Source organism: Cryptomeria japonica, chromosome 1, assembly GCF_030272615.1.
Source record: "Cryptomeria japonica chromosome 1, Sugi_1.0, whole genome shotgun sequence".
NCBI lineage: Eukaryota > Viridiplantae > Streptophyta > Pinopsida > Cupressales > Cupressaceae > Cryptomeria > Cryptomeria japonica.
This window is the reverse complement of record NC_081405.1, coordinates 684,669,481-684,695,638: the sequence shown is the minus strand read 5'-3', so window position 1 is coordinate 684,695,638 and position 26,158 is coordinate 684,669,481. Positions and strand designations below refer to the sequence as shown.

The 26,158-nt window shown below is 40.8% G+C and overlaps 1 protein-coding gene across 3 annotated transcripts in view; it reads left to right on the top strand.

The window, feature by feature from the left end:
- The window catches only part of LOC131048855 (origin of replication complex subunit 4), a 252,659-nt gene that overhangs the window by 32,852 nt on the left and 193,649 nt on the right, over positions 1 to 26,158 (top strand). For all 3 annotated transcript variants that reach the window (XM_057982932.2, XM_057982931.2, XM_057982930.2), the window contains 4 exons: positions 4,833 to 4,883; positions 5,136 to 5,179; positions 5,309 to 5,372; positions 5,496 to 5,582. In XM_057982932.2, the coding sequence (XP_057838915.2) occupies positions 4,833 to 4,883; positions 5,136 to 5,179; positions 5,309 to 5,372; positions 5,496 to 5,582 (246 nt within the window). The remainder of the gene's footprint in view (positions 1 to 4,832; positions 4,884 to 5,135; positions 5,180 to 5,308; positions 5,373 to 5,495; positions 5,583 to 26,158) is intronic.

Here is a 26,158-nt window from a genome sequence, read left to right as displayed (position 1 = left end):
AACTTGATGGACTAATAAAATACTCATTTGCACATAACAGAATTGACATTGTTTCTTTAAATAAGTAATAGCAGATTAAGCTTACAAGCAAGAGTATATTTCTGACCTGTTATTTACCATATCAAATTCAGATGATCTGCAACATATACAGAGGTTTTTTAGTGCATGCTCAGGTCTGAAATCCAATTTGCAGTATACAGAGTTTACAACGGCAACTTAATAATACATACAATAATCTGCAAATTTTATTTTCCAGCACTTAGATATAAGTGGTATTTAACATCGATTCTCTTTGCCCAAGCTCAACTCAACTCCTCAACCCCATGTATTCTCCGTCAGGCCCTCACATCCACAAAATAATCCCTGTCTTTTGAAAATACTTTCAACCAGCACAAGGCATTCCTTTCACAGAAACACAAGGCATTTTACATGACATAGCATTCCATCACTCTATTCCTGGATGCCCTTTATACTCAGGCTCCTGCCAACAAATGGGGCATATTTCAACCAATATCACAGCTTGATCCCTCTTGATTGATGACATTTTTCTAGACTACCTTGGATATGTAGGCACCAGTTAGGGAAGAAGCACAACCAACTAGGAAGAAAAGAAAGTAGAGGGACATGCTAGGCAACAATGGAGACAGTACGAATGACAATTACGAGCCTATAGAATTGTCTTCATCTGCATCGGCACCTACAACAAATGAGGTGTCACTGGCTGTCGATGCACAATCCTTGCCGGAGATTGAGATAGAAGAGGCTATCACCATCGGTGATACTACCACAGCTACGCTGCCAACTACATTGCCACCATTGCCAGCCACATTGCCATGATTACGAGTCACATTACACTGTCACTGTCAGTTACACTTCTAGCCACACTGCCAGTTACATTGCTAGCCACATTGGCAATTACATTGCGAGCCACATCACCCACAATGCCAGTGGAATCCACTTTACCCACTGAGACCACTCTGTGAGCAGAGCCCATTTTACTAGCAAATCCTAGTTTAGTTTTTTAGGGAGCCTTTCCCCTATAATTTGAAGTGACATTTTACCTCACATACTTTTCTAGTTTGAGTTATCTTGAAAAAGACAAATTAAATAGCTAACACACCATATTTAAATGGAAATGAATAGTATGCAGATTGTGCCTGAATTAGTGTGATTTATATGTGAAAATGAAAACATAAACTTTTAACAACAAAGTTCAAATGAGAACATTGCAAAGTACATTGAGAACATATTCCTAGGGATATTTTGTGTCTATTTAGGAACATCCTAATGATTGGGGGATGGGGATGACATATCTCCTATCTATCCCCATTTCTTGTTTTGTTTTAGGGATATCCTTGTGAAATATCTAATAGTTTGGCAATGTTTCTTGGGATGTCCCCCTTTCAAGTCTATTAGTTGGTTTGGCTTCTTGTCCTTGATCTTCCTTCTATTGTCAAGACATCCCCTGCTCATCACAATTTCAAAACCAAAAAAAAGCCTGAAACAAAAATTATAAAAATCCAAAACCTTTGTAAGGGCCCACAATGATCCCAACTTACATTTGCTTTTAACATTCAAAAACTCTAGGCATTGCCTATTTTGTTATTTTGATGTTTGTCACTTGTAGACTATAGGTGTAATTCACAACATGTTTGTACTTTCAAACTTTGTAACTTTCCTTGACGTAAATAAAAATTTAAAGGTTCTCAACCTAAACATTTGCTTTTTACACCCAAAACTCTAGCCTATATGCATATCTTCTTTTCACATTGGCTTTTTTGTCATTTTGATATATGTCACTTGTATAGGTATGATTCTCAACATATTTGTACTTTCAATCTTTTTAATTTTTGCTGGCACAAATAAAATTGAAAAATCATATTATGATTATCAAATGGATTATTGGATCGCTTATTTTGACCCACTTTAAGCAACTTCTAATTTGAATTTTAAATATTAAATATTGAATTTAATGTTATTTAGTTATTTGCTACCTCTCACAGTAGTACCACTTATAGACATTTGAATTCACTTACCTCTATGCTCACACTTTTACCATTGGGCCATGCCTTTTATTATACAAGTGTTAGGGATGTCCTTTTGTATATTAAGGAATTGGAATAATGATGCAGCAGAGGTGGGTTTCCAATCAGCAACATGTAACCATATCAATACCAAGTAGGTATATTTCACAATAATGGGCTCAAACCCTCTTCTCAAACTCAACACAAGTACTTATATTGCAAAGTTCACTTTCAGGGCAGACTCTTTGGCATTTCAACGTTTCAAATGAACAAGGACTCATCAAGGAATGTTTCCCAAACAACACTCCCTACCATCCTTACAACATCTTCAAATAGTCCAACTCATCATAGATACTGCCATTAACAAATAAATTCAAAAACTCCATTGTTAACTGTTAATTCTCAATCTGCCATATAAAAGTGCAGTGTGCAAAAAGGACTCAAAACTTCATTGTTTTAACAAACCAAATATAGGAAGAGGTTCCAAGACCCCCTGACAATATCCCCAATCAATCCCACTTTTAATGGATCATGATTCAAGACGTAAACACATAGAAACTTTCATTATTCCTTGTCATTAACAGTCATCAATATAGGAAACAGTCCTAGGGCATCATGATATAATGAGAAAACTTTAACACCAATGTCTGAAACCATCAGATACAATATATTTCATAAACCTCCAATGAACCAAACTACAGGGAGTTCCAATGGTTAGAATGAAAGAAAACCATTTTTTTTCCATGCCATTGCTTACCCTAACTTGGGTTCCTGGCTGTCTTTGCAAAAAACTGCCATAACTCACAAAATACACCATGAAAATGAATAAAAATGGATTCAAATGAAATCTAATTCACTGTTCTACCTTCTCCAAACAAGTGCAGGTCCAAATGAGATTGTATAAGATCATGGTATTCACTGTAACAGTCCATGCAGACCCAGTCATGGAAAACCTTTAATAACTCAGTTGATTCTCCACCAAAATCAATGGGACCGGTCTCATTTGAAAGCTAACTCATATTCCTAAACATTCCCATAGGTTTCAGATGGTTAAAACTCCAGACATGGCTGTACTAAGCTCTGCAACAGCAAGAAATCAGAAAATTTGTGGAAATGTTAATATTTTTATTGATCTTCTTTATGCACAATGCCTTCAATCCGACCACCGACCCACTACCCCACTACCTTGAGTTCACAACCATATTTTTAAACCCTCATCATCCTCTTCCAACGGTTCTAACTGCCCTTTGAATGCCCATGACCGCTGGGTTTCTACAATTTTACGATCTTCCCACTTTTACAATTTTAAATAACAACTTTCTTTGTAACATTGTGAGATTTAACCTATGGACCAAAATGACTCCCCTTACATTATAAATGGTCTATTTAGACCTTATTAGACTTAAAAGACTCAAAACACTCTAAACACAAACATGGATCCCCTAAGACAACTCTATTGTATCATGCCAACCTAATGACAACTTTTTGGCATAAACAAGACAATATGACAAACTTGCATCGACATAATTTCCTAATACACTAATGTGACTCAAACAACTACCAAATGGTCCAAAGGACCTTATTCCATGCTCACAACATAAAAACCAACATAGACTTTGAAAATGGTTGCCTCATCGAGGCATGCATTCATTAGGTGCTCCTGCACCAAATAATCACTTTTTCATAACTGTTTAAATTTGTGCTGTCATGTTTCGGTAGAACTGCCTATTGGCAGGGCTGGACTTCACAACCACCCCTTTTAGAAGACTGGCACTGTCATACACAATCGCCTCTTTCCATACATAGCTTGCCTACTTCTAGAAATAAGACAAGTTGTAATGTTCTTGTTACTATATAGGCATACCATATTTTTGCTTCAAAATTTGCATAATTATGGTTGCTTGCAGAATGTGTTGATTTCCAATCCTAGATGGATTACTCTTTACTCCTCTCTCATTTATGTTTCTTCAGCATTTGAAATCCCAATATAATCTAAGTTTCTTCTTTTTAAGATATGCATCTGCACTCCCTATGCCTGATTTCGGCTGTAAGTTTTTGATAGTCCATTGTCAATTTTGGTCACTGCTGGATGTTAATACTTAAGTAAACTGAAGGTATTAGAAAGTGAACCTTTAGAAGAGTTAGTTCAACTTATCTTGATTGATGCAACACATTGTTCAGATCAATATGTAATCAATGTAGGAATTATGGCAGGTTTCTGGGTTCATGGTTTGAGGAATGGAGAAATAGTTCAGATTAGTATGTTACTATTTTGGATTTCATGCTAAAATATCTAATTACCATTTTTGATTTTTTTTATCATGCACTTGATTGTGTATGTTAGTTGCACAATATTGAAGAGAAATGGGCAAAATTAAGGCATGAAATTGGTTTAAGTTGGAATATATATGTATTTCTTTTAAATGTGACTAAAGAATTTTGGTAATTCAATCAATATCCCACACATTTATGCAAAATATTTACTATATATGGCATGATCGCTTTAACTCTAAATAATGATGCTATTTCGAATTTTGGAATTGCATAAGTTTGAAGAGAAAACATAGAGAATTAAGAGATGGAAGTGGTTTAAGTTGGAATAAATATATTTCTTTTAAATATGACTAAAGAAATTTTGATAATTTAATCAATATCCTCCACATCTGTGCAAAATATTTACTCTGCATGGCATGACTGCTTTACTCCATAATAATGATCCTATTTTGTATTTTGGTCTTGTGCCCATTCATCTAGAGTTTCTAGATTTGATTTCATTGCTAATTCAGAAGTTTCAATGTTATGTTGTAGGAAATCGCAAAGCAATTATGTCTTGAGCACCATTTGACATTCTCTAAGACGGTAATTTTGAAGCTTCTAAAACTTGCAATTGCATTTTTGTAATGGAATGTAATTTGATGTGGAGGAAAGGTGTGTAACTTTAACTTTCAGGTCCATTTGGAGGCTGTTTCTTGTCCCTAGAGTAGTCAATTTCTTAAAAAAATGGAGATCAATTATTGCCTTCCAAATGTTATCTTAGTGGTTATCTATATCAGCTTTTATAGATGCAATATTTTGTTTGAGAACTTATTTGTTATAAATAGTTTTGAACAGGCTTCCTTTGATGAGAATTCACAATTTATGATTGCTATGTTGAGGTGAGGTCACTATACTGTTCTAGTTTTCCTTGTGTTGTTTACAAAGTCAAAACCTTTAGATTAATATTTACCATGTAAATTTTGTTGGGTTTTATACATTTTAATGAGTGGAGGTTGTATTTTTGATAGAGAGTGTGCTTTAGCTCACAAGGCTGTGATTTTTGTGCTTGATGAGTTCGATCTCTTTGCTCAGGTTCCTATCTTGGAATTTTAAGTTTTCTATTTTGCATTGTCATTGTGCTATTGCCACTTAACTTTGGCATATCTTGTATTTCTTACTGTTGTATCTTATACATTTGTTCTTGTTTTGGTCCAGGGAAAGCAACGAGTGCTTTATAATCTCCTTGACACAATGCAATCTGTACTGTCACAAGCTGCAGTCGTTGGTATAAGTTGTCGCCTGGTCAGTATTCAAAGTTGTGCACATGCTTTAAAAAAGTTATAGATCCTTATGCTTTAATTCAATAAGACAATGTATTTAAATGGCATATAATGATCAATAGGTCTTAGTTGTAAATCTATAGTGTGCTATATATATGGCATATAATGATCAGTAGGTCTTAGTTGTGAATTTATGGTGTGCTATATATTCAAGTTATTCGGCACGTAGAGGTGACCTAGTTGACAACACACCAAAATGGATTCGAATGTGTTGTAAGTGGAAGCATATTGATGAATTGAGAGAGAACAATAAAGACAATTGATATCCGTAAACAAAGAGGATAAAAGAACATTGAGATACCATACTAGAACTGAAATGCAAGACTGCATTAAATTACAATCTGCAAAGTTCGTACATTGATTTGTGGGGTAAGATTTATAAATCAAAATGAAAATATCTAGCCAACTATTCAAGGAATAGTGAATACCAATAGCACATTAATTTAGTAGTGTCGGACATGAAGGGATGGCTTGGCAGTTCATAGAAAAGCAAGTGCTTGCCTTTTGGCTATTCATATTCTCTATTTTATTACTTTCTACGGTGACTGCAAAGCGGGTGTACAAAACTTGATTAACATTGTTGGAGTTGTATGACAATAGATATCTTGACTTTGGTTCCTGCAGTTTAGCTAAATATGTTTGACATAATTTGGAGGGCCACTAGGAAATGGTGAGATGATCAAAGTTCCAAATCCTCTTGTATCAATCACCCCTTCTTGAAAAGCATTGGTCTCCATTATGACAAGTTGAGAGACTAAATGTGGAAAGTTTGACTGCTTGAGTTCTAGTATACTATTTCTACGACGGGGCACTTGACCGGGCTTGAAAATATGGTTCAATGGAATTTACTGACTCTTTGTGTATTTGACACATCATTAGGGACTTGATTCACTTTTAGTGGAATATTGCAATCAAGTTGATTTCTGCTGTTCAGACTTCTTACGTTACCTCTAGTGTGTATGATAGAGGTGAAAAGTAATGCTGCAAGAGTTGTGCATTGAAGTCTAGATGAAGACCAAGATAAACTGTTTGATAAATCTCTAGGTTACCGGGTTCGCCCCTGGGACGCCCTGGTACGGGTCCGGGTTCAACCGGGTCCGTTTCGACCTGGGTTCGACCAGGGTTTGAAAAATCCAAGGTGGGTTCGACCCTGGTCGAACCCAGTCGAACCCAGTCGAACCCGGGCGGTTGGGCGGCCCATAAAGTCAAAAAACAAAGCAAATTTTTTTTTTTTTTCAATTCCGCCTTGTAAAAAGTGAAAATTATAACCTAAAAAACACTTCTAAAACATTTTATTGACTCATTTCACCTCATTTGTGTTGCAAACAAATTTTTTATGAGAGCAGGTTGAACAAAATTTGGCTTCCAAGATCAAAGAGGAGGAGTTGAAGACTGATTTTAGAAGCTTCAACAAGTGTTGCAGCATCATTTCCATACATTTTCAAGCTTCCATTGGCTGCAAGAGGTAGGTTTTTAAACATTTTTTTCGAACTATTTTTGTTTCACAAATTGTCAAACATGAAACTTGAATTTTTTTTCATTATTTAGTTTTTGTTTTTGAATATGTTAATTTTATTTCTTGCCATAGGAACTAGAATGGCATCTACATCTTCCTCCATTGGCAATGAACAAATAATTGCAAAACAAAGAAATGATCCAAATTCTCCCTTATGGAAATATGTGGACATTATAAAACAACTTCCGGGAGGTGGGGGATTCCGTTGGAAATGCCATGGATGTGATATTGAACGTAATAGTTCATATTATCGAGTGGTAGGCCATTTGTGTGGAATAAAAGGAAGAGGCATCAAAAAATGCCTTAGAAAAAATGGTAAACCTATACCAGATGAGACAGTGATGAAATATATTAGGGAGCATGAGGCGGCAGAAGAGAGGGAAGCCCGTAGATTGAACCAAACCGCATCAAAGAAAACAAGGGGAATGTAAGGCCCTTCTAATCCCAGTATTGTAGTAGAAGACCACCCTTCTTTGCCACAAATGAACCTCAAAGTGAACCACCCTTGACACGTAAAAGAACAAAGGGGCCTTTAGAAACCGCATTCCAAAATGAGAGTAGAGACAATGCTGATCAAGATATAGTAAGGTGCATTTATGCAAATGGGTTGTCATTCGATGTTGTTCGCTCCCCATATTGGAAGCAAATGATAAAAAGTGTTAATGGGGCACCAAGAGGGTATACGGGCCTTGGTTATGAGAAGGTACGTGGAACATTATTGGAGAAAGAGTTGAAGAGGGTTGAAGATGCATTGAAACCCATAAGGGATTCATGGGTTGAGACAGGTGTAACAATTGTTTCAGAAGGGTGGAAAGATGCTAAAAACCGTCCCTTGATCAATGTCATAGCGGTGTCCCCTAAAGGGGCAATGTTTTTGAGAGCTGTGGATTGGCCAATTTATTGTAGAAATTCTCATCTCTGCCATTGAGTCTGTGGGACCCTGCAATGTTGTCCAAGTCATAACGGACAATGCAAAAAATTGTAGAGCTGCTGGTTTGTTGGTTGAGCAACGCTATGATCACATCTTTTGGACACTTTGTGCGGTACATTCACTCAATCTTATGCTACAAAGGATTGGGCAAAAAATAAAATGGATCAGAGATGTGTATGCAGAGGCTGAGGACATCCAGATGTTCATCACAAACCACCACATGTCTCAAGGGATTTTTAGAACCTATTCGAATTTGGAGCTATTGAAGGTAAGTGAAATAGTAATTTAATTTTACATTTTCTGATTTTTTTGAATTTTCAATGTTAATAATATCATTGTGTAAGCTATATTGTGTATTCTTCTTTAAAGTTTGGCTTTATTTTTTAATCATTTGGCATTAATTTGTGTTATAGGTTGTTGAGACCCGTTTTGCATCAAACACAATTGTCTTAAGACGACTTGTGAAAGTTAGAGTGGCACTATGCAATATGGTGATCAACACCAATTGGACTGTATGGAAGCAAAGTAGCACTGAAAGGGCAGAAAAAATTATGGATAGAATATTGAATGAGAAATGGTGGGATCTTGTTACATATCTCCTAAGTATCATTGAGCCCATCATGAGCATGATTCGCCATATAGACATGGATAGGCCTTGCATAGGTGAGATTTATGATGGCATTGATTCAATGCTTGAAAAAATAAAGGTCACTATAAATGAAAAAGAGAATGATCCTCAGGAGAAATTCTTCAAAGAACTGGAAGTAATTATTGTAGAGAGGTGGAATAAGATGACCACTCCTTTGCACCTTCTTGCCTATGCCTTGACACCTAAGTACTATAGCAATCAGTTTCTTGATAAACCAGGAAGGATTCCACCATGGAGAGATCTAGAAGTATCTGATGGATACAAGGCAACATTTCTTAGACTATATCTCGATGATGATTTGCCAGATGTTGTTACAAATGAGTTCATAGAATTCGCAAATGGGAATGGTCTAAGTGTTGATGCACTTCGTCATAGATACAAGAAAGATGCTCATAGCTGGTGGTACTTCCATGGCACATGCTTCCAACACCTACAACCCCTCGCTATAAAAGTTTTATCACAATTAAGTTTAATTAATGAAAATTTTAAATTTACAAGTTTTAGTTTATTTATAGTTTACTTTGTCTTCATAGGTTGCTAGTAATTTTATTTTTATTAATGTATAACTTTAATTGTTTACTTTGTCTTCATAGGTTGCTAGTTCATCTGCTTCAGAAAGAAATTGGAGCACATACTCTTTCATCCACTCAGTAAAGCGCAATAGGCTGCTATCAAAAAGAGCGGAGAATTTAGTATATGTTTATTCCAACCTACGTCTTCTTTCACACAAACAACATGACTACACACAAGGGGAAACAAAGATGTGGGATATAGAGCTAGAGCATATTGATTTGGATGCTCTTGCTTCTCAGCTTCTTGCATTGACACTTGATGACTCGAAAATTGAGCCAACTTATAGTGCAAGTGCAAGTGGCATTGGCTCATGTAATGTCAAGGAGGAGGAGGAGGAGGAGGAGGATGAAGAATTAGATGATCCATTTGATGATTAAACTTTAAGTTTATATTGTTGAAAGTTGAAACAATGATACTTGAATATTTTGTCATTTTGATATTAAACTTGATGTATATGATGCTATTATCAATTATGGTATGATCATGATGCTATGATTACAAGTTTATGTTTGTTTTGTTGTTTATATGATGCTATGTGACATGCATATTTTAATTCATGCTTATAGGCTTCACAAATATATATATATATATATAAAATTTACATGTTTTTGTACTAACGAACCCAAACCCCTTTTCAAAATTTTGCCGTACTGGCGTACCGGGTTCTTCGAACCTGAACCCGAACCGGCAACCTAAATCTCAAAGGTTCTATCTCCATCCTTATATTAGTGATGGGCCATACCTACAAGGGCAAAACTTGCAGCAAGGTATGAATCCATATTTGTCACCAAACTTGAATTGGCATAGCACTTGAGGCTGATTGTACTGCTTGTATTTAGCATTATTTCCTGTTGGATTTATTGAATGGATTTAGTGTACTTAGCTGCCTTGACAACTTTCTTTCAAACTGAGTGAGTTGCTGCTATCGATGGTGCCATAGGATAAGCTAAGTCAATAGGTACTATGTTATTGAAATGTGTTAAGCCTGCAACAATCATATCCTTGGCGACTTTCTGCTGATTCTTCAAACTACGTGACTCAAAATCAGTGCCTCGCAATAAACTTTTCTGATTGATCTTCAAGATCAAACCTCTCAAAATCAGCTACCTCAATGTCATCCTTTTACTTTGGTCAAAAGGAAATTCATAGCAGCACTTTCATTAATGATAAAGGCCATAAAGGTTTGCATGCAAGTAGATATAATTTCTTGATGATCCTCATTGATAGAAGCTATGAAATACTGAAACATTTGAAGAATGAGATCATCACAGTTCAAATCAAATCAAAAGGAAACAAGATCTGACTTTTGCTATCTCTTTTAACATATTAACGCTTTTACCAAAAAAGGGCTTTTGATATCATCTAATCCGTGAAAAGTCTCATCCTCCTCATTATGTCATCACTGTATGGTCCTTTAGGACCTATAATTCTTATATTTTCACTGAGACAAGTAGTCATTGCAAGTCTCACGTCTTCATGAGGATGCTCCATAAGCTTGTGCTGACCAAAACGAACACTGATGGCTTCAAAGCCCAATTCAAATGTCCTAATCTGATTGGTTCACTTTTGATAAACACATTTCCATTTCTTTTAACTTAAAAAGAACATCACTGGGAAAATGTACAAACTCCAAATCTTTTCCACCTACAAAAAGCCAATTTCGCACTTTTCCTTCAGTAAATTTTTGGGCTTAACACACTTGAATTTATCATTCAAATGTTTTGAGAAAGGACAGACGGTCTGATTTGCTCTAGCCGGAATTTTTTTTTCCAAGTGATTGTTTTCCATACTGACATGCAATATCAAAAATTCCAACAACTGCTAGTTTCCAACAGGCTGGTAGGACCACCAGCTCTGATACTACTGTAAGAACTCCCCTGGTTTACTAACCAAATTTTTTTGCACTTTTTCCTTTCCACTTTCCAATGATTTACTGTTCAGGCATTATGTTAAACATTTTGCATGCTTAGGACAATAAGAGGTTTTCTGCTGTAGTTTATTGTTTTCATGTAAGTATCCACATAGCATTCAAAATAACCTTGACATTCTTTTTTGAAATGGGAGATAATAGCATTGAATGAACATGATATTCAGATTACAATACTGTTGTCATATGATAGAATATAGGGCTGAATACAAACTAAAACCTAACCTCAACACCTTGACAACAGTAGTAAAAAGGTTGAATTCTCCATGCCTCTAGCAATGCCAAGTTCTCATGCCACACTTTGAAAATATAGGCTAACAGCAACAGGGACTGTCCAATGACTTCCAAAAGATTGACTCTTTCTACCACAAGCCCCACTAGTCTTCTTCTTCCACTTTCAGATGTCATACAGCAAAAACCAGCAAAGATCGCTTAAAGGCCTTAAATAACATAAGTTATTTCCCAGCGAAGATCAGTTTGATGTTTCCTAGGATTGTGATCCCATACGTCCAAAAAATATAGACTTCAACTCCAGCAATGAGTCTATAGAATGATGCCCAGCACAATGAAGTTAAATCTTCCAAGGATGTGGAAAATAGATGCTTACGAAGTCTGAAAACTTCATCGCCCTACGACTATACTTTTAGCGCCCAACAGCTAGTGATATTCACACCTAGCCAAGGTTATATTTGACATTAACAGCTCACTCTCAGCCAAAGGCATTTTACAAATGTCCAAATCTGATTTGTTTATAGAAACCAGCAGGGAATCTCTATCGCTCCAAAGGACTAGGCACCCATCAACCAGCATCATGCCATCATACACATAATTTTTTTGTGCATACGCATCCCACGATCTGCCCTGTTATTTCACACTCCTTGCCTGGTGCAATCCAGCAACTAGCAAGGTAGATCTAAACCAGTCAATATGCTAGGTATACAATCACCCATAAACTGAAACTTCTTATTCACCCATAACATCATCACCTAGCCAAGTTTCCAACAAAATATGGCTTCATGACTTCTTACTGTTCAAAACAAGTATGGAAATCTTTCCCGGTAACCTCAAAATACATGTGCAACTCAGTTTTAATTGCTCAGATCATAATCAATTCAGAAAGTAACAATCAGGTTCAAACACCAGGTTCAGACGATATCTAGTTGTATTTCATATATATGAAAGGAAAAAGAGAAATGGAAAAGTGAATTATACTTTAAGTTATATTTCATGTATATATTTTGATGAAGAGAATGAGACTGACTTGAAGACAAAGATGGGGTGTTAAATGTTATATTTCATGTACATTCTGGGGGCATGTCAAAAACCAAAAAAACATTTAAATTTTGAGATTTAAAAAGATTTTTTTTGAGTCTAGCCGGGTCCAGGAGATAGAACTTGCTGGAACTCGGCGAGTTCGGCAGCTTCGCGAGACTTGGTGAGTCTCGCCTAAACTTGGTTGAGTTTGAGTCCAAGCCCCTAGGACTCATTGAGTCTAGGCGAGTTCGGTCGAGTCTCGAAACTCTGGCACCAATTGCAAAGGAAGAGAACTCAAAAAAGGGGACATTACAAAGGTTGCCAAACACATTTTGAGATATATTTAGGGCACCTCATATTTTGGTATTCACTATATATTAGGAGACTCTCAAATTGTTGACTTCACTTGGTCTATTTTTGGTTTTTTCTTTTTGCCTTGGTTCTAGCCCATGTACATAGTCTTTATAGAAGCAATCTGCTATTGCATTGTCATCTATAGAGGCTAAGTATCGAGTAGTAGTTTTTGCTAGCCTAGAGGTTCTTTGGCTTTGACAGTTGTTGACTTAGTTTGCATTGCCTCCTAATATCCTGCCATTGTTTCGTAGGACAATTAGAGTGCCATACACATTTCTTGCAACCCAGTGGAGTATTAATGGACTAAGCATATCGAGATCCACATGCACTTTGTTGTGGTAGCTCATCTAGGATGGTTTTCTTAGCTTGGAGTATTTGCCTATAGAGGAGCATGTTGTAGACATTTTCATTAAGTCTTTGGCATTGCCTCATTATTTTTAGTTGCGGTCGATGCTTGGGGTGAAGCAATTTGTCTTTGAGGGGTCTTCTTGAGTTCTCCTTTACATTTTCATGTTTGTTTCTCTCTTTTGGGGAGGAGTTTTATCCCATAGTATTCTCAATTTTTCTTTGTATGTGGGAGATATTTTGTACATGGGTAACTTATTAAGGCCATTGTTGAGATCCATCTTTGCTTTTCATGCATTTTGCAGTTGCACTTAAAGGGGGGGTGTTGATGTGAAAAAGGTACTTTATATAATTGGTTTGACTTTAGGACCTATTCACACCTTGTTACTTAGGCTTACTTATGTCTTTTTATCTATTTGTCTCATTCCATAGGATTTAGGCACATAAGGTGTTCTTATTACATCTTGGGGTTTTATTGTTGCCCTTAGAGGAAGGCCATTTCATTGTATTGTATCATAATGTAATTTATTTTGTCCAATGATGATATAATAATTCTTTATTGCAATTTTCTTGGGTAGAAGTTTTTTTGGCTTTGTTGATAGATTGGTGTACTTGTGGTTTCTCCATTATTCCAACAACATATGCCTTAATCGCTTTGGTAATCTCTAATAACATGGGTGGAGCTTTCATTTGGCAAATCTACTCTCAAAGTGCACCAACAAAGGTGTCACTTCATTTGGCCACTTTTAATAATATTTTGGGTGGAACACCACCTTAAAATTTAAGATAGAATATGTAGTGGCTAAGACATTGTGAATGTGTACTTGATGAGCTAGAGACTTTAAGTCATGTCACCACCTTATTTGCATTGCTTGGTGGAGCTCACTACTAGTGCCAAGGCAGAATTATTACTCTTAAGCCAAGCAAAACTTTTATGTACTTGAGCCAAGGCAAAACTTTCCATCACTCATGTCATGTAGAAAAAAGATTTCATGTCATGTCCCTAAACTAGACCGAATCCCTATTAATAGAAAACTAATGCAATAAAAACATAAAGGGCCGACTGGGACAAATGTTCAATAATTATTGAGTGGCGAATTCTCAAATAGGGCCAACCTAGGGTTTAATGTTTTGAAATTTTGATGGGTGACTCAAATGAAGAGCAATTAATTGAGGTCCGACTTGATAAGACCAAGCCACAAGTTAATTAAAATAATTATCTTTCTTGATTCCGTAGGATTGAGTGCCCTCCTTGGGCATACAAACAATAAAATTAAATAAAGTTTAAATGCTCTTTGGGCAGACCTGCTTGAAGAGATGTGATTGTTTATGAAGGGGTGTTTTGGTTGATATAAATAAGACATCATCTGGAGGACATTAGGCAGGCAATACATTGAATATTCAAAGCAGACCTGAAGCAGAGCTAAGATGAATATTTGAGAGAAAGCAAGGAAGAAAGGTATCAAACCATTAGCAGAAGGAATTATATATGCAGTAGGCCAATTCACATAATAGCATCTTAAGTTATTGTGATTGTATGTAGAACTGAATGCTTTATATGGATTGTATGCAGAGCTAAATGCTTTATACAGATTGTATGTAGAACTGAATGCTTGAATGTAACACAAATATCTATGCCCTTAATAATGTGAATTTTTGTTTGCAATAGTTGATTGTATTTGGGAAAGGAAGGAAGTGCAAAGAGGGGGAACGGTGAGGCCTTACTAGGTATGCCACCTCATGAGAACGGTTAAGGACCATATGAGGCCAAGGGGGACAGAGTTTCCGCTCTTTGGCATAGGGTTGAGTTAAGGCCACCCTATTGCAGTCTTTTCCATGAGTCCTATATTGGTCAATTATTGATGTGAACCAGAAGGGATCCTCAATCATGAGAGTAGAGAAGGATAGCATGATAGAGGGGAACAATGTGTTGGTAACAGTTTGTCATTGATGTCAATATACATATGTTTTCAGATCAATTATAACATATTTCAGACTACATATGAATGCATTCACAAGTATTTTTATTGTGCTCAGATTTTGGAATGAAATCTATACTTTGTATTCAAGAGAACATGTGTGTTTGAATGTATATCAGCTACAAATACATCGGCGTGTCTATACACGCAAAAGAAATAAATATGGTTTAGTTTATGTTAACAATGGTAGAAAGAATCAGATAAAATGAGTAGTTTTTGAATTGAAGATCTTTGATCACCTTTGTATTTGAAACGGTTGAGGTAAAGAACACTTGTTCATCATATACTTGATCAAAGCACGATATTGATGTTTGTTTTCCTCGTAGGGTGTTAGGTTAAGACATTGCATAAATGATAGAAGTACACAAAATATATGGAACTCACAAGTGTTCTATTGATTCATAATAAGCCAGTACATACAATGATAGCAATATGTTCGACTACAATAGCATGTCCAAAGACTGGAAACAGATACAATATAAAGGAGTCTGGTCAGTTACTCGGTGCCAACTACCGACAACCGACGGGTTAATTGCCGATGCTAACACAATTTACCGTAATGCTTAATTACCGACAACATCATCCCCCCCAAAAAGAAATGTCGTCTCCGGATGACAGACAACCAAAATGGGAATGATGTACAAGCAAAACTGAAACCCAAAACAAAAAATCACTGGGGAAGGTCGTCTCCAGACGACTTACAACAAAATGGGGAATACATTGCTTACTACAGAACCCAAAATAAAAAACTAAGGGGGTGCAGAGGGCGTCCTTGATGAAGAAGGCGCCAGCGGTGGTGTAGTGGTGGACGCCAATCGCCCACGCAGCGCGTACACTTGCTCCGTCCTCCTCTTCAGATCCCGTTTTGCCACCATCTGCCTCTCCATTGCAGTCTTTACCATATAGGCTGCCTCCAACACCTCCTTATCCTTCTTGTCCATGCTCTCCAGTGCACTGACCAATCGAGTCTCCAACTGCGCTCTGCATGCCCTTTCCTCTTCCAGCTGCATAACCAAGGTAGACTTATCTGCTACTAGAATGTCCATCGCTGTCCGAGTCTGTGCCATGGTAGCCTCAACCTCCCGAAACTTGGCAGTCAGCTCCTCCCGAGCTGTCACTGCTGCTACGCGCAAGGCCTTAGCTGTGGATGCCATGTGCTGTGTCCTCCGGAACTCAAGATAGCCTTCGCGGAAGGCCTGCTCCACCTCTCTCAACAAGGACTGTATCTGGGTCTTGCCAACCTCCTCAGTGAGGCACCAAGCCTCCAACATCCCCAGGTTTTCCGTCTCAGGCCACCCGACAGACTCAAAACACCTCCCAAACTCTTCTTTGCATCCGATGCGGGCAAAGGTCAACAACCTCTCCATCCACTCGACCATGGCGGCATCCTCCTAGAGTCTCGCAGATGACACAAGCTGCTGTGCTCCTAGAATCATCTTGGCAATGAACTGCTCAAATTCTCCCGCACCCTGCTGTACTCCCACATGCACCCCCTCCTCTTTGTAAGGACTGGTTACTACCTCTGCTGGGGTGAAGCAGCCCTCTGAAGCGCCCTACTACTGGGAGAACTTACCTCCTCGAGATCGATGATATCCAGGGAATGCACCTCCCTGCCTGGAGATAGAGTGGCCTCCCCTATAGGTGCCATGGGTGTGAGCTAGTAACGACTCAACTAGGCACTAAGGTCATCCTGGAGAGCGCCTGCTTCCATCATTACCTCTTGCATATAACCTAGCACACCTGGTACATCCTGCTCCATGGAAGCCCCTGCACTCACCAAGATACCCGGCCCATCCTGCTGAACTGAGGCCACCCCAGAGTCGATTCCTGCTGTGGTCTCGACCCTTAGTGGTGTCATAGCTATCATCACCCGAGGCTGCCCAAAGCTAGGTACTGGCATTGTGGTGACTACGCTGACTGTCCCGAATGACCGTGGCGCCGCCAACTGACAAGTCTCCGGTAAGCTTGCTGGTGTAAAGTGGACCCAAGCCTGGTGCGATGCTAGAACGGGCCCTTCTGTGCTTGCCGATTCAACTACCTCCTTTTCAGGCAACTGGTCACCCCCTCTTCCTGCCAACCGAAAACTCCCTCCGCTCACTTGGGAGGTGTTTGCGGATTCCTCCCTGCCGCTATCAACATCCTTCTCTGTGTCAGACTCTTCTATGTTGGACTCCGTTTCTGACATGGCGGTCTTCTTCCTTTTAGTGCCCAGATGTGCCTCCGCGCCATGTGCCAAGACATCCAAGTGCGACCAGTAGAATATAGGCGGCTGGACCGGTGCAACACGACCTTGTGGCTCCAATGGCTGTGAGCTTGGGGTGATCTGCGTGGGGACTACATCGAGAAATAACCCAATGGCATGATGTGGCATGTAAAATTTCTTGTATTGTAGAGTCATGAACTCGTCCATCCTATCCGCCAGCAGTGATGCTCAATCATACACCACCCCATTGTGCAGCCCATTCATCAACACTATTTGTGCGATAGCTACGTCAGACATGCGACTGGCACTTGTAAGGCGACTCTTTACTACGAACAACAGGCATCGCCATACTCCCTTAGCCAAAAATGTTTTCTTGACACCGACACTTTTGAGGCTATCTTTTTCGGCCTGTGTGAGGTTATCCCGCAACATCAACTGTAGCAAGGTGGCATGGTTTTCTGGAGTGATTTTTTGTGAAGTATCAATTTTTTTCCCTTTCAATCCAGGTATGCCAAACACCCTGTTGAACTTGCTTGCCGTGAAAGAAACAGTTATCCGCTGCTCTTGATAGTCAAATACAGACTGGTGGCGATGTCTATCATAGCTGCCAATCATGGCATGCAAAACCACCTCAAAATCTTTTATGCAAAAAACTGGCATTTGGACAGCCTAATGTACTTGTGCCTGGCGAAGATTTTTCTTTATTGGGTCGTCGTGAGGTGTCTTTGCCCACCAGTTCCCGCAATCTATTCCATTAAGACCTTCAAACACAATATTGTCCGCTGTTACCTCTTCTTTGTCCTTAGTCGACTGGGTTTTTGGACGGTGCTTCCTATTTTTCTGAGTGCTGCTCATCCCAAGGCTGCCTGCAATACGCACACCAGATGGCAAAACTCGCCTGCCTGTGTCTGCACTTGATTCTGAAGTTCATCGCCCTCCCTATCACTTGTCTTCTAACGGCTGTAACCGTTTTCTCCAATCCGCCTTACTCTTGTTTGTGCCCATTGATTCTCGATTAATTCCCTTAATCTACTTTTATAGAGTTTTTAACCTTCTTGCACGTGCTGCGCCCTTCCTTCCAAATGTCAACGTACGGTGTACGGCTGTGGCGTGCGGTGTACAGCTGTGGCGTGCGGTGTACGACTCTCTTTTCCTGATTCCTTTCTTCCTTATTGTTTGCGATTTTGTTTTTGTTTTTGTTTACTTGTCCATTTGGGCACCGTGGGGTATATGCCTCACTGCACAGTGGGCACGTAGCTCCACCGCACGGTGGGTACATGGTGCCACCACGGTGGACGTGCGGCCCCACCGCACGGTGGATACGCGGCCCCACTGTACGACGCACTTTTCCTTTTTTTTTTTTCCGGGCTGTACGGTCACCTGTTGTACGGACTCGTACGACTGTACGGATTTTTTTTTTTAATTATTGACTATTACTTTAGGAGGAGGATTCGAGATCGGTCGCCTGTCTCTGTTCGTGGTATTGTTTTAATTTCGACCCATTGACGGCATCTGGCATCTCCTTCCCGTAGAGCGTCCACAACTTAATCGCCTCGTTGGCATTGACCTCGCATACCTTGGAGGGGCCTAGCCATCGTACTTTAAATTTTTCGGGTTTAATTTCGTTCCTCCCATTGAATTTCGACACTAATTGCCCCAGAGTAAACTTCATTCGCCTAAGATGCTTGTTGTGCTAGACCTTCCGTCTTTGCTGGGCTGCCTCTGTGGCCCATTGTGCCATCATTCTTTTTTCGTCCAGCTTGCTCAAGGCATACAACCGCTCTCGGAGACTCTCCATGTCGCCTAGTTTGTTGTCAATGGCAATCCGAAGACTCGGCACCATGAATTCCACTGGCAGCACCACTTCCTGCCCGAACATTAATTGGAAGGGGGTCTGTCCTGTGGTGACCTTATACGTCGTTCGATACGTCCATAGTATCGACGGTAAGCGTTCCTCCCAATCTTCCTTCTCCACTCTGCAAGACTTGTAAATCACAGAGACCATTATTTTGTTTGTTGCCTCAGCTTGCTCGTTCGCCCGAGGATAGTAGGGGCTTGATAAGGAGTGGAATATCTTGAACTCCGTTGTGAGCAATCGGATTATATGATTGACAAAATGTCCTCCCCGGTCACTCGTCAATTGGATTGGAATCCTGTACCGTGTAATGATTTGCTCGTAGATAAACCTTGCCGTACTGATGGCCGAATTGTCTGGCAGAGCCCATGCTTCGATCCACTTGGTCAAGTATTCTGTGGCCACCACGATGTATCTGCACCGTCAGGCTCGACTTGCCTTCAAAGGTCCGATGAAATCCAGCCCCCATCCTTCAAACAGTTCCTGGGCATTGGATGGGTCGAGGGGCATAAAATCCCTCTTCAGTGGCCTCCCCGCTCGTTGGCATGTGTCACAACTCGTCACCCACTCCCGGGCGTCATTGTGTAGTGTCGGCCATCGTAGCCCTGCCAAGAGAACCTTCCTGGCCGTGGTGTCGGGCCCCATGTGCCCTCCTGTTGGGCCTTCATGTGCTTCCCGTAAAACACCTCGAATTTCTTCCTCCAGGACACATCATCGTAGGACCTGGTTAGGTCCCATTTTATACAAAAGGCCATTAATGAGTTGAAACGTCTTACTCCTTAGTACGAGCTTCCTTTACTCCCCTGGTGGCATCTCTCTAGGGAATTGTGATGTCGATAGATATTCCCCGATGCTTGTGTACCAGGCAGGAAGAACGATAATGCGGAATAAGTGGGCGTTTGGGAAGTCTTCATTTACTCCTTTTGCCGGTTCCCCTGACTTGATTCTAGATAGTTGGTCGGCTATCACATGGCTTTTCGTAAGTCGTACAATAATGTTGAATGTAAACTCCTGTAGCAGCAGCAGCCATCACCTGATTCGCCCCTGAATGATTGGGTTATTCACCAGGTACATTAACGCTTGGTGGTCCACACAGAATGTGAACGGTGTGGCTAGTAAGTAATGTCTAAACTTCTAGACGGAGTAAACCATCCCCAGGGCTTCCCTCTCTGTCGTACTATAGTTTTTTTCCGCCTATGACAGAAGTCTGCTCGCGAAGTACACTGGGTGATCTAGCTTGTGATCGCCAACCTGCGCCAGTGTGGCCCCTATGGCAAAATTTGATGCGTCAACGTGTACGTGGAACTCTTTGTCCCAATTCGGATATGTCAGGATTGGCGCACCTACCAATCGTGACTTTAGTTCTTGGAAGGCTTCTTCCTAAGCCGTCCCCCATGCGTATCGTTCACCTCTCCTCGTCAGCTTGTCCAGAGGACAGGATACTTGAGCAAATTTTTTGATAAACTGCCTGTAATACCCTATGTGTCCTAGGAAGGATTTGACTCCCGTGACATTTCCGGTGCCTTCATTTCCACTATCACCCGAATCTTGTCTGGGTCAGTCTTGAGTCCAGCCTTACACACTGTGTCCTAACAGCTTCCCTTGAGGCACCATGAATCTTCATTTTTTGGGATTGAGTGCTAGGCGGGCTCGCTTGCATCTCTTCATGCATTCGCCAAGTGCAGCCAAATGTGCATTGTGGTTATTGTAGATGGACCAGTTGTCAAGAAATGCCCTGAAGTTCCCTACTGACATCTTGTCAAATATGTGAAGGATTATCCGCTGGAATGTCGCTGGCGCGTTGCATAACCCGAATGGCATTTGGTTATATGCGTACACGCCATCTTCCTCTACGAAGGTCATTTTTAATTTGTCCTCTTCGACAATGGATATCTGGTTATACCCAGAAAATCCATCTATAAATGAATAAATTTCATGACCGGCCACTTCCTCCAAGATGCTATCCGTAAATGGTATTGGAAACGGGTCCTTTATGGTGACCACGTTAAGGCATCTGAAATCCACGCAGATTCGGATCTGGTTTGCCTCCTTTTTAAGGGATATCACTATGGGCGACACCCACTCGCTGGTCTACACTTTAAAAATAATCCCGGCTTCGAGCATACATTCGATTTCATCATTCACTCTCACAGCATAGTTTTTATTCATTTTGTACAGCCTCTTTCGTACAGGTACGACCCCAGGTATGAGTGAAATTTGGTGTACGCACAGTTCTGGCGACACTCCTTTGAGGTCCTTGTACGCCCAGGCGAATACATCCTTGTATTCCATGAATTTTTTAAACACGACGGCTTTCAGGACTGCATTCCAGTCGTCGCCAATCAGGATGTTCCTTGACTTTGCTTCCATGCCGAGGTTTGTAGGTTTTACGGACTCTTCGTACTGAATTGGTTTCGTCATGTCAAACCTATGTGTTGGTGCTTCGTTGACAGGAGCATCCCCTTTTGTGTATTTCCCGTACACTGGCGGAAATTGATTTTCGTCCGGCTCCTCGTCAACCTACAACATGTTGCACCCATACAACAGCTCGTAGTCTTCCATTTGCCAGTGGAAGAGCCCATTAAGGGAATCGGTCTCATCTTCCGAACATCCTTGGAATCCCAGGATGCCTTCCTCATCCAGTTCGCTTCTGTACTTTCCTTCATCAACTCCGCCCTCGCCGTCCGATTCCGATTCTAACGCGATTTCTTCACTCACGAGTTGTGTTTTCAGGTTGATAATAAATTTTCGCTCGACTTTCTCCATGGACAATGTGTTACGCTTCCAGTTGTGATTTGCTCTTGCCGCCACCAACCACCCTCTGCCAAGAATGGCATCGTATCCTTTCTTCGTGAGGGCAATCAGCACGAAGTCGAGGACAAATGGTTATGTCCCAATGGTCACTTGTTGCGCCATGAGCGTTCCAAGAGGTTTGATACCATGTTGATCCGCTCCCAGTAAGTTGAAGGTTGACGGCCACAGTGTCGGCTTGCCAAGCTTCTTCCAGGTTTCTTCCGGAAGCACATTCACTCCCGACCCTCCGTCGACAATGGTGTCAAGTATTCCCATTTCTACCACCGCCGGGTGCCGACCACTATATAGTGTCGGGACCAATGGGTTTGTTGGTGTTCCGCCAGGAACATCCGTATTCCGAGTCACCCGACTTCGTGGAGTTACTTGCACCGTACATAGGAGTGCCGTACGTAATTGCGACATCGTTTCTAGGAGGTCCTTCATCTTCACAGGTACTTCAATCTGTAGCATTTTATTCAGGATATTTTCCTGAGCCTTAGAGCGGGAAGTACTTGCCGCTTCCTGAGTGTTCCCTTGTGCCAACATTTCCTTCGCCACTTCAGCCTTCGCCTCCAGCGCCCGTTGCTTCTTCGTGCGAGGGTCTAGGTATGTGGCCTTCTTTGCCTGTGACCGTGTGATTGCCAATACCCGTTTCTCCGTCCTGTCAATGTTGAGCAGGTTCACTCCAGACTTTGGGCAAGTTCCATCATCGTGGTCTCCAGGCCCACACCATTTGCATAGGTTTTGTGGAGTTTCTTCTGAGGTGCATTCCCTGGCAAAGTGGCCCCATTGATTGTAGGCTTGGCACTGGATCACTAGTTGTCCCTTCGCATCATATTGGATCCGGCTCCTATTATTATTGTTATTATTGGTCTTCCCCCTTTGCCGGTTGTTTCGGTATCTGCCAGATGATGCATTATTGTTGGCAGTTTGCGAAGTTCCGGCGGCCGGCTGCTCTTGCGTGAAGAGAACTTGGTGGCTCGTGGTTTTCATATTTTAGGTACATTCCTTTGTCAAATGTCCAACAATCTGACAAATGTCGCAGAAAGCCTTCTTGGGGCAGGACCCCTTGGTGTGTCCGTCACTCCTACAGTCCGTACACCACTCATCGTTTTCTTCAGTCTTACTCGTACTCCCCTTCATGGCTTTGAATTCCTTCAGCATTCGTTCCATATCCTTTTGGAGCGCATGCACATTTTTACTCGATTCGCCACCGTTGCTGCTTTCCTCGTCAGAGTCTTCGTCATCGTGGAATGAGGATTTATTACTTTTCTTCTTCTTTGACGTTTTGTGTTTGCTCTCGAGGTCCATCGCCCTATTATAGGTGTCGTCACATGACGTCGGGGGTACAATTTTCATCTTCTTCCGTAGGGAGGATTTCAACCCTTCAACGAACCATCGTTTCTTCAACCCATCCGTGGGTTGGCTTTCCATTTTACCTAGCAATTCTTTCAGCCTCCGACTGTATGCCCGTACTGTCTCCTTGGTACCTTGTTTGGTACTGTATATCTCGGCTAAGATTTCATTGTCATCACGGAGCAACCGAAACTCCTCCTTGAATTCCTTCTGTAGATTGGCCCATGTGGCCACTTTTTGCTTGTCAACATCGGAGTACCAATCTATGGCAACTCCGTGTAACGTGGCTGGGAACTGCTGTACCCAGTCATCCTGGTCCGTCACTCCGTTGGCGGACCAAATAGTTTCACATGTACGACAGTGCCGTACGGGGTCTTCCTTGCCGTCCCCTGTGAACTTTGGCAATTTCTGTTTACCTGCCATCCCACCGCTGGGTCTTGCTTCTCTGATGCCTTGTGTGCTTGTACCTGGTGATCCTCTGCCTCCACCTCCCGCACCTGAGCCTCCACTCGTGGGTCCTCTGGAGAAGGTTGCTGACCCTGAACCAAACAAATTGCCTCCCGCACGGTACCCTTGTGTTCCCCCGGCACCTTCGGCCGTACCGTCGCCTTCGGTCGTCTCCCTCCAGTTGGTTGTCTCCTTTGCTTGTTGTCCGAAATGGACAAGTTCTTTATTAGGTCTCTGGTAGCGTCGATTAGGTTTAGATTTTGCCTTGTTTGTTCCACCAACTCTTCGTGACTTCTTATCCTATGGTGGTATTCTGGTGAACTGTAGAGTTCTCCTTTAGCACCCTCCGTGACTTCTTCTAGGTTTCCTTCGGGCAACCCTACAACAGTGTAGAGAGTGTAATTCTCTCCGTCTATCTCTTCCTCCGCAACCTCCGTGACACCTCCTGGGTTCGCTTCAAGTAACCCCTCGGCTGGTCGTCCGTCGGCAAGCTGCCTTAGCCTACGCCTTCGTTCTATCTGTTGTGTGAGATTCAATGCTCTTTGTGCCACTTCCCATTCGTCACTTTGTATCTTTTTATTTTTGTCCTTATTTAGTATATGGGGCATAAATCACTTCCGTACACAGCAAGCACACACCATGTACACAAAACAAAAAAAACTCTTATTACTTCATCCCTCTTACATAATGTATGTCACTGACATACTTATTACAATGGGGGTGTTCTTATTTATTCTCTCTGACCGTCAGAGTTCATGTATTGCGCTCATCTTCCTGGCGCTCCCTAAATTCCTGTAGAATTTGCTGCCGTCGGTTCTCTCAGTAGATGTCTTCCCTTTGGTTCTAGAGAGCCAAAAATCCTTGTGCCAAAAGGTTAGGCAGTTCGCTCATCAACCGATTCACAGCGGGGCTTACTCTGATCAAACTCCACACAGCATCTACTGGGACATCTTCGGCTGTGGGTTCCCTCCTTACGTGTGTTTCGATTGCCACTTGTAGGATGCAGGAGAAATCCTTCGTGAGTGTCTTTTCCCCCTCGAACAATTCTTCGGGTTCTCTGTCAGGGTCACTCGTTCCTTCTGGTAATGGTTGTCCCATTATCCATGTGCCATGTAGCACGTCCTTTTCCCCGTTGCTCCCAGGTTTTTACTTAGGCAACGACGCCAAATGTTTTTCCCGTAGGGTGTCAGGTTAAGACATTGGATAAATGACAGATGTACACAGAATATATGGAACTCACAAGTGTTCTATTGATTCATAATAAGCTAGTACATACAATGATAGCAATATGTTCGACTACAATAGCATGTCCAAAGACTGGAAACAGATACAATATGAAGGAGTCTGGTTAGTTACCTGATGCCAACTGTTGACAACCGACAGGTTAACCGCCGATGCTAACACAATTTACTGTAATGCTTAATTACCCGACAACAATGTTTGGTATCTGTGGCACAATATTTTCTAGGATGAAGCAGCAACACGTATTTTCCAGATTGAATCAAGAACACATATTTTTCAGATTGAACCAGCAACACGTATTTCTTATTTTGGAAGTGTTTATAATAATAGTTCGTATGAGTTGTCAAGGACCAGTTGTTGGGAGTAAAGAAAACTGTTCTCTTTAGTTATAACTATCTTCATATAACTAATCATTATTTTTTATCTGTTATAAACCATTTGACAAGTATTTAGTAAATATGTATAGTTATAGACAGTTTGAAGTACACATCAGTTATAACAGTTTCTAAAACCTCTTCAATACGGATTCACAAGCTATATATGCATTGTTGTTTTGAGTTTGAAGTGGAAGAGAATGAATAAGTTAAAAAGAAAAGTTGTAATGCTGGTAAAAAGAAACAAACTATAAGATGTTTCATATCTGAATTTGAGTGATAAAAAAAGTGTCTGAAAACCAAACAATGCAGTAATATAGAATTTTTCTATATAGAGCAGTAATAAAGTGGAGTTTCCTGAGACAACAGTTGAATATTTCTGAGCATGCTTCGGTAGTGATGTTTCAAATGATCTGATTCAGCATACAGAGAGCATAGAGAGTTGAAGATCAGGTATACTACAGCATATTGCATAGTTTTGTGCTTTACTCAGAATTTGTATAAACTAAGGTCTCTGAAAAGTGTTGATTTAAATACATAACTGATATGAAAGTCTCCTTAAGCTCAATGTGAAGAACTGAGTGCTCCTCACTCACAAAGCAACCCTTCAGAGGATCTTTCACCTCCTCAGTTATGCGGATCGAAGGGAGGTATCGTTCCCTAGGACCAATTCTGCGGACAACCTGTGGCTCCACGACTCCAACAAGAGATGACAAGAACAACTGATGCCCAACATGTGT